At 39.8% G+C, this 10,274-nt stretch overlaps 1 protein-coding gene across 1 annotated transcript in view; it reads right to left on the bottom strand.

The window, feature by feature from the left end:
* The window catches only part of LOC311583104 (uncharacterized protein), a gene marked incomplete at its 3' end in the record, with an annotated part of 16,159 nt that extends 6,524 nt beyond the window's left edge, over positions 1-9,635 (bottom strand). The window contains exons 1-3 of the mRNA XM_084756424.1: positions 9,407-9,635; positions 9,136-9,196; positions 7,187-7,980 (exon numbers count right to left, since the gene is read on the bottom strand). Of these exons, the coding sequence (XP_084612550.1) occupies positions 7,187-7,980; positions 9,136-9,196; positions 9,407-9,440 (889 nt within the window). The 5' untranslated portion in view covers positions 9,441-9,635. The remainder of the gene's footprint in view (positions 1-7,186; positions 7,981-9,135; positions 9,197-9,406) is intronic.
* Positions 9,636-10,274: the final 639 nt, after the last annotated feature.

Raw genomic sequence — 10,274 nt, 5'->3', positions numbered from 1 at the left:
TTCTTCCACAGAGTGACATCCAGGTTGATATTCCAAATAAGGCAGCTATGAACATGATTGGGCTATGGCATCCATCTTAAGGAAAAAGACACCTAGTTAAAAGAAAACTGATTGTATCATAATGCTAATTTTTAGTTCTTTATAAAAGTTGTTGTTTGCTCACTTTGTTTGCTCTCTACCAGATAGACGAAAATGCTGCCTTGAGTACACATGACGTACTTAATGTTCCTCTTTTTTTTTTTTTTCGGTTTTTCGAGACAAGGTCTTTCTGTGTAGCCTTGGCTGTCCTGGACGCGCTTTGTAGAGCAAGCTGGCCTCGAACTCACAGTGAACTGCCTGCCTCTGCCTCCCGGGTGCTGGGATTAAAGGCATGCGCCACCACGCCCGGCTCTACTTAATGTTTCTTATATTCTCTTCTAATAACCATTTTAACGTTAATATTGTTAAATGTGTTGACAAAACAGGACACATTGGGGGTACATCTCCTACTCCTGGCCTTGTAGTAAGGAGGCTGACCCATGAGAATCAAGAGGTCCAATGGAGCCTTGACTAATAACTGACATGCAAACCAGGCTGGATAACAAACAACATCTCAAGGGAATTGTGAAAATATGAAAACTAAAACCAGCACAACTACCCACCACCTTTTCACAGACACCACTACAGGAAAAGTATGATCACAACCTGACTTATACATAAATGAACAATGGACCACTTAGATGATGGGATCCCGTTCAATACACTGCAGCAGGAAAATATCTGTCACCACGGGACAGTGCAGTGCAAACAGAAGATGAACAGAAGGCACAGGAAGCATGTAAGGATGTCCTAATAAAGTCTACAAATGGATTTGCCACGTGATATCTAAAGTCTTTCTCAAAGCATTCATACAAATAGGGTTTTCTCATATATGAGTTCTTTCCTACTGCCTGACATCAAAGGTGTTAAAATACTTCAGAGCTAGGGACATGGCTGAGCAAGTTCATTCCCTGGACCAAGGTGAGGGTTTTGATAACTTCCTGTAACTCCTGCTACAAGATTAAAAGGATTAATCCTCTTGGAAACCAGCAAACAGGTACACACATGCTCAGTCTCTCTCTCTCTCTCTCTCTCTCTCTCTCTCTCTCTCTCTCTCTCTCTCTCTCTCCCCCTCTCTCCCTCTCTCCCCTTCTCCTTCTCTGTCTCTCTCCCTCTCTCTGTAACACACACACACACTCACATGCACACTGACATAATTAAATTAAAACAAGTAGTTAAGCAAATATTTTTACCCATGAATGTTTTTCTCATTCGTTCCTGTAACTCAGGTGTTGAGGCACCTAAAGGCTTGCTTACCTACAGAGTTTTCCTCTATCATAAATTGGTTCATGTAACAGAGAGCAAGCATGTAGGCTTGAAGTCAGAGAAATCAATCCTTCTCAGTTGGTGGTATCATTTGGGAAGACTTAGGAAATGCTGCCCTGCTGGAGGAAATACAGCACTTGGCATACACAACTTTCTCAGTTCCCACTCTCTGCTTCATGCTGCAGGTGCAAGGTGTGAGCTCTGAGCTTCCTGCTTGGACCCCCAATATATCACACTTGTTGCATTGCTGCTTTCATAATAATCCCATATCCCACGAACCATAAGCCAAATTAAACTTATAAATTAACCTTACAAGGCAACTTATAAGTTACCTTAGACATTATGTTTGGTGACAGCAACAGAAAAGTCACTAACACACAACATAAAGTTTTACACCTGGATGCGTTATTTTAGGTAATTGAAGGGAACTGTGAAAGCTAAGTGAGTTACCTTATTGTTAAATTCACCGGGCGCTGTCCATAGGAGTTTGTAGTCCAAAGATAACAGAGAGGGGCACCATGCTGTTAGAATAGGTTGTTGATGCATGTCCCATTCTTTTCTCCAAAATAAATATTCCATGTAACTCAATGGAAGTCTGTACGCTGAAGGTCTTACCAAATACTTTCTAGTCATAGACTCCTGACAGTAGGAATCTTTTCAGGTCCTCAAAAACACTGTGATATGCAAAGGTTTTAACACACTGATTACACACTAAAGGTTTTGTGTTTGTTTTTGCTTTTGGTGTTTCGAGACAGGGTTTCTCTGTGTAGCCTTGGCTATCAGAGACTCATTTTGTAGACCAGAGTGGCCTCAAACTCACAATGACCTACCTGCTTCTGCCTCCCAAGTGCTGGGATTAAAGGTGTGAGCACACTGAAGATTTTAATATTGTGTACAGAAACCATGATGTGCAAAATATTATCACACCAACTACAATTATGGGTTTTCTCTGCAGCACGACCTCTTCTCAATATTGCCAAGACTACTGCTACATGCAAAGACTTTACTACATCGCTTATTCCTATGCACACAGCTCCACTACATGTTCTTTCTGCATTAGTAGGTAAGGGTACTGTGAGAAGGCTTTGCCACATTGATTATGTTTATAGGGTTTCTCTCCAATGTATGTTCTTTTATTTATTCGAAGATGACAGTGGTTTACAAATGTTGGCAACAAGGAGGGGAAAGCCTGTCTTAAGTATTGTTTTTTTGTTGTCAGCCTCTGTCTTCCCTAATGTTACTATTGCTGCAAAGAAACATGACCAAAAGGCAAGTTGTAAGAAGTTTATTCAGGGTACACTTCCAGATTGTATTCTATCACTGGGGCAAGCAGGCATGGAAGTCAAGCAGGGCTGGAAACTGGAGGCAGGAGCTGATGCAGAGGACATGGAGGGAAGCTGCTTAGTTTCTTGCTCTCCTTGGCTTGCTCAGTCAGCCTTCTTTGAGAAGCCAGGACCACCAGCCCAAAGGGGGCAACACCAACTATAGACCTTCCCCCATGGATCACTAACAGAGAACATGCCTTACAGCTGGATCTCATGGAGGCATTTGCTCACGTGAGGTTCTTCATGCCTGATGACTCTAGCTTGTGACAAATTGCAACACAAAACCCATCAATACAGCTTCCATTTAATCACAGGTTGAAATGAAACTCAAGTTCCCAGGTCCTAGGAGAGCTGTGGACTTCACCATAGCTGACCAGATTTCATTAGTCATCTTTGTACCTCAATGCGGTACAAAGCGGCTCTGTTGAGGAGAGGTCCTTGGGACTGGGAGGTCTTGAAGCATTGGTGAACAGAGATCGGCAAGTGACAAACAGAGCAACTCAAAATTGAGTGTATTATGCAGCTAAGTAGTCTCTGTTGTTAAACATACATCTCAAAAGCAGGGGGGCTTGTGGTTACATTTTCCCACAGAACAGATTCAAGGAAGTCAGTGAGCAATCAGGCACACACAGTTCAGGTGCAGAATGCAAAGTTGTTGTGTTGTCATCTTTTGAACTACAACTTAGAATGAAACAAAACAAGGTACAGAACACACAGCAAAGACATCGTCACTTGTACGTTATTGGCCTGGGATCAATATGTATGTGTTCCCTTTGTCCAGGGTCAACGTTCTACCCCTAACGAAACCTGAGCCTAGAATGGTGTGCCACGACAGTTTTTTTCCTTTTCTTTAGTTCCATCACCTCACATCTGAGGATCATGATTTGGAATTTTTGAAATCCACTCTTTCTTTGTAGGCCATAATATAACTTATTAACTAATGATTAATGTCTACTTACGCCTCTTTCAATAAGAGGAAGTGAAGCAGAACTACTCTGGACATGGGCAGGACCTGGTTGCAATCCCGAGTCAGGGTCGAGTCATCTCAAAGGAACGCTCCTGGTAAAATGTCCAGAATTGGGAATGAAGTAGAGGTAATATGAAAGAATAGATTGGGGGCTGGAGAGTTGGCTCAGTGGTTAAGAGAACCATCTGCCTTTCCAAAGGTCCCCAGTTCAATTCCCATCACCCACATGGCAGCTCACAACTGTCTGTAAATCCAAGATCTAACACCCTCAAACAAATGCACGTAAATTTAAAAATAAAAAAAAGAAAAGAAAGAATAGATTCCAGCACAATGAGGGAAAAGAACTTCAGGTTTTCTCCTGGCAGAAACATAAGCGCCAGTCCAGGACACGCTCCCCTTTTGAGAGGTCGTGGCCTCAGGCCTGTGTAGTATTTGTAATACAGACTCCACTGGAGGGAGGAGTAATGACTCCTCCTAACCACAGCTTTTACTCATCTTTTATTCCTCAAAACATAATGCCTCTTGTTAATCACACACACACACACACACACACACACACACACACACACACACACACAAACAAATCAAAACAAAACAAATGGGTATGATTGGTTAGAGTGTAAACCCTACATCTGGTTTCCGTTGACATACATCACCTGCATAAGGAAAGCCCCTATCCCTAAATCCTGATGGGTGGCGAAATGTAGCTGTAACTTGCCTCAGATGATTATGGTTTTCAAGTTTAAAAGGTCTCTAACGTTCTAGCTCAGGATTGGAGGTCTGTGTGTTGTAGTCAGCTCCCATGTATGTTCAGTGGCCCTGATCAATCAGTAGTGCCTTGATTACTATACACTCTTGTGTGTTTCATTGACTTGGGGGTGTGAGTTGTGTTGGATCTCAGTAGACCCCATAACACAAAGGCCTTACCTCATTCTTTCCATTCACAGAACTTCTCTCCAGTACAACTTCCTTCATGATGATGAGCACTATAGAAATGTACAGTGGCATCACCATGTAAATACTCTCATTAGGTTGTTCTTCCTTATGAATTCATTCATGATGGAATGTACAAAAGCTTCATCATATTCATTGCACTCATGATGTTTCTCTCCTGTATGAATTCCGTCATGGTTTTGAAGATGTCTGCGACATGCAAAGGCTTTACCACATTGGTTACATTCATAGGGTTTCTCTCCAGTATGTGTTCTTTTATGTATTGAGAGACTACTATGGCATGCAAAGGGTCATAGGCGCATTGATAGGCGTTTTCTCCAGTATGTATTCTTTTATGCCTTTGAAAATGAGTGATATGCAAACTTTCTACCACATTGGATATTTTCATTGGGTTTCTCTCTGGTATGAGTTATTTTATGTATTTGGAGACTATTTTTTTTTTTACTACACAGAACCTGAATTTGAAACTAAATTAAACATATAAATGTACATGAAAGTTAATGGCAAAGCAATTGGGAGCTGAATGCAAGATTCAATCTAAATGAATATAGAAATATGATGAAAAGATGTAATTTTAAATATAGTTAATGCAAAAATATCAAATTCATCACTACTGGAGAAAGAGGTGTATGATCTTATTGCCTGCATTAAGACAGACAGAATCAGGGCTGGAGAAATGGCTCAGTGGTTAAGAGCACCGCCTGCTCTTCCAAAGGTTCTGAGTTCAATTCCCAGCAACCACATGGTGGCTCACAACCATCTATAATGTAATCTGATGCCCTCTTCTGGCCTGCAGGTGTACATGCAGACAGAGCATTGTATACATAATAATAAATAAATAAAATCTTAAAAAAAAAAAAGCGCCGGGCGTGGTGGTGCACGCCTTTAATCCCAGCACTTGGGAGGCAGATGCAGGCGGATCACTGTGAGCTCCAGGCCAGCCTGGTCTACAAACTGAGTCCAGGATGGCCAAGGCTACACAGAGAAACCCTGTCTCGAAAAACCAAAACCAAAAATAAAATAAAATAAAATAAAAGAGACAGACAGAAGCAGTTCCAGAGCTAATGATGAACTCACTATTTACAGAAGGATGGCAACAACATTCACACCATGTGATCTTGCTGACTGCCGACTGCAAGCTCTTGGCTAGAAGCAACAGAGAAAATGTACCAACATGTTACTTTAGAAAATAAAGGGTCACTTTAATAAAGTAATTCTGCCAGAGGAAATAAAGCCCTGAGTGTAAACATGTGAGCTCTACAACACCAAATATCAACCAATCCATTCATAGTACTAAATATACAAAGTCAGCATGGTCTTTTTAACACAGTACTGTTTATAATAGTTCAAACACAATCATTACCATGCACAATTTCAAATATATAACAAATATTTTTATTTTGAGACTCAGGGTATTTGTTTATGAATTATGAGACCTATATACAATGAAAGTCATACCCACACAATCAAGTATTTTAATATGCTTCTTAAATGCAGTGACCTTATTCACACTTTTCTGAATTGGCCACATCAGTTTTCAAAATGTAATTGGAAACTATTATGATGTGCAATGTCATTACGATATTGGATACGTTGACAGGATTTGCTTCCAGTGTGTGTTCTCTCATGCCTTTGAAAATCACTGTGACATAAAAGGCTTTAGCACATTGCTTACATTCATGGAGTTTCTCTCCAGTGTGTGCTCTTTTATGTACGTGGAGACTATGAGATATGCAAAGGATTTACAACACTGCTTATATTAATATGGCTTCGCTCCACTGTGTATTCCTTTATGTATTTGGAAATTACCGTATTGTGCAAAAGCTTTACCACATTGCTTACATTCATAGTGTTTCTCTCTAGTACATGTTTTTTTATGCCTTTGAAGATCACGGTGCTGTGCAAAGGCTTTCCCACATTGTTTACATTCATATGGTTTTCTTCCAGTGTGTTCTTTCATGATTTTGAAGATAACTCTGCTGTGCAAAGGCTTTAGCACATTGCTTACATTAATAGGGTTTCTCTGCAGTATGTGTTCTTTCATGGTATTTAAGATGACTGTGTTGGGCAAAGGCTTTACCACATTGGTTACATTCATAGGGTTTCTCTCCAGTGTGTGTTCTTTTATGTATGTAAAGACTATAGTGATGTGCAAAGGCTTTACCACATTGCTTACATTCATAGGGTTTCTCTCCACTATGTGTTCTTTCATGACTTTGAAGACTGCTGTGCTGTGCAAAGGCTTTACCACACTGCTTACATTCATAGGGTTTTTCTTCACTGTGTGTTCTTTTATGTTTTTGGAGATTACTGAGACATGCAAAGGCTTTATCACATTGCTTACATTCATAGGGTTTCTCTCCACTATGTGTTCTTTCATGAATTTGAAGATTAATGTGCTGTGCAAAGGCTTTACCACATTGCTTACATTCATATGGTTTCTCCCCAGTATGTGTTCTTTCATGAGTTTTAAGATGACTGTGGTGGGCAAAGGCTTTACCACATTCCTTACATTCATAGGGTTTCTCTCCAGTATGCATTCTTTCATGAGTTTGAAGACTCATGTGATGTCTAAAGGCTTTATCACACTGCTTACATTCATATGGTTTCTCCCCAGTATGTGTTCTTTCATGAGTTTTAAGATGACTGTGGTGGGCAAAGGCTTTACCACATTCCTTACATTCATAGGGTTTCTCTCCAGTATGCATTCTTTCATGAGTTTGAAGACTCATGTGATGTCTAAAGGCTTTATCACACTGCTTACATTCATAGGGTTTTTCTCCACTGTGTGTTCTTTTATGTTTTTGAAGACTACTCTGATGTGCAAAGGCTTTACCACATTGCTTACATTCATAGGGTTTCTCTCCAGTATGTGTTCTTTCATGATTTTTAAGATTAATATGTTGGGCAAAGGCTTTACCACATTGCTTACATTCGTAGGGTTTCTCTCCACTATGTGTTCTTTCATGACTTTGAAGTTTATTGTGCTGTGCAAAGGCTTTACCACATTGCTTACATTCATAGGGTTTCTCTCCGTGGTGTGTTCTTTCATGAGTTTGAAGATAAGTGTACTGTACAAAGGCTTTACCACATTGCTTACATTCATAGGGTTTCTCTGCAGTGTGTGTTCTTTTATGTATGTGAAGACTATAGTGCTGTGTAAAGGCTTTACCACATTGCTTACATTCATAGGGTTTCTCTCCAGTGTGTGTTCTTTTATGCTTTTGGAGACTATTTTGACATGTAAAGGATTTATCACACTGGGTACATTCATACAGTTTCTCTCCAGGATCAACTCTTTCAAGTCTTTGAGTATGACTGTGATATTCAAAGGCTTTATCAAATACAGGATATTCGAAGGGTTTTTCTCCCATTTGATTTCCCTCGTTCCTGCAAAGATAATTGGCACATGTGAAAATGTGTCACTTTCATTACACTTATGAATCGTTTTATCTGTATGAATTAATTTTACACTTTGGTCTAATGATAAAAAAAATCAGACCTTATCACTATGTTTACATTTATGGTGCTCCCCTGTTTTGGGGGTTGTTTTGAGACTTTGAAGATAACTGTGATGGCCAGAGCATTTATTACATGGTTCATGTTTGTAGCATCCTTTTTCTATAGGTTTTCATGTACTTAAAGAAAACAAGAAGAACTCAGAGCTTTCCCACATTGATTCCATTCATAAAATTCCCTAAGGTGTGAGTCATACATTTACAAGGTGAACCAGAACAAAAAGAATCTCCACATTCCTAGTACTCATAGGGATTTGCTGTATCGTGAGTCTCTGGATGGTTCCAATGAAGTTGGAAAACCAGTGAACTGAAAATTTGTATCACATTCAGAAAGTCTACTCAAAAGTGGTGACTACTACATAGCTTCTGTTTGTTCTGGGACACAGAGGTACGGTGCTTCTTTTGATACTGTTTGCTCACATGGCCTGTATCCATTGTGACATAAGATATAGCTATTAAAAGAAGAATAACAAGAGAAAGGGCTCCACATTGCAGTCACACACTTTGATGTTTGTTCCTCATAGACATGTGGTGTAAGGATTAAGGTTTCTCCACAACAACCTTCTTGACTCTCACGAACTGTCCCCTCACTAAACTGCTTTACTCTAGACTATGTGCTTATTAGAAGTTTTGAACATATACTTATCATTTATCCCATAGGTGTACTTTCTGAGCACATTGAGATACATGCTACACATATAACACGCTATGACACTAAGGGAGCCAGGTGTGGTGGCATACACCTTTAATCCCAGCACTTGGGAGGCAGAGGCAGGCAGAGTGCTGTGAGTTCCAGGCTAGTTTGCTTGGTCTACAAAGTGAGTCTAGGACAGCCAAGGATACACAGAGAAACCATGTCTTGAAATACCAAAAAAAAAAAAAAAAAAAAAAAGACGTTGAGTGACATGGTTTTGTGAGAATGTATTCATCCCCAATACACATAAAGCAGTGCTTTCCTTTAAAATACGCAGGACATGTTAAATTTCCTTGGGAGGCATATTCATATCAGCTTGCACATGAGATTTACCTTTCATATCTCCTAGATCTTTGACACTGTTCTTCAATAGTGTGGTCTCGCCAATTGTATCCTAAAACATAGTAACACAAAATATATGATATATCTTTGGAAATTAGGTCAAAATTACGATACTCCCTTCACTGAATCAGACAACCATGCGTGACTTAATCACCTCATCCCTCCTCATTTTCAATTCAAATTACAAAACAGCATCAATACTAAAGAAACACTTGCCCTGTATTTTAAAAATTGAAAACAAAAAATTTTGTCACAGTCTTACCTACAGTGGTGAGATTCCAATAGGTGTCCAGCATCACATCTTTGTAGAGATTCTTCTGGGAAGGATCCAGCAAAGCCCACTCTTCCCGAGTGAAGTTCACATGCACATCATCCAAGTTCACTGCACCCTAAAATGTCCCATACATGTGTACAACAGGAAGCATGATAGTGACCACACTGGAAATGTATAATTCTCTGACATAGAATTCATATAATTCTAGGCTTCGTTCACTTATTTCCTGACACAGAAGCTCTAATGTCCTTACCAAGTCATGTTAGGTGACTTAGGTCACCTAGGAAAGTGAATAAGATTCTCCTCTATGATTTCTGAACCCTTTGAATAGGTTATAGCCTTTAAGAGAAATGAAAATTAACAGATAAGGAAACAGAGAAAGAGAGCATGAGAGAGAGAGAGAGAGAGAGAGAGAGAGAGAGAGAGAGAGAGGATTGTGAGAAGCATCAACAGTACTGAAGCCACATCGAAAAACTGTATGAACTATTACTGAAGACAAAAAAGAAAAGGAAAGAAAAGAAAAAAGGACAAGCTGGTTTACTGGATCATCTCTTTAATAAGAGGGCTCAGGAGGCAAAGGCAGGGTCATCTCATTGAGTTGGATGACAGACTAGTCTATACCATGAGTTCAGGGACACACAAAGGTAGTTATTAAAACCTTGACTCCTCTACAAAACTCAAGGAATGAAACAGAAAGACCCCAGAGGACTTTACTGAAGTTCCTACAAAGAATTACACACTCACTCTAGTTCTGTATTCATCTGACAGATTCCTGAAGTGCCCAGCTTAAACTGTAACACTGATAAGATCGTACTAACAGCAAATGCATGTTACACATGGACAGATTTTTGGGAAC

The sequence above is a fragment of the Acomys minous genome, assembly GCF_964271855.1.
Source record: "Acomys minous genome assembly, chromosome: 14".
Classification (NCBI taxonomy): domain Eukaryota; kingdom Metazoa; phylum Chordata; class Mammalia; order Rodentia; family Muridae; genus Acomys; species Acomys minous.
This window is presented reverse-complemented; position numbering and strand designations above follow the sequence as displayed.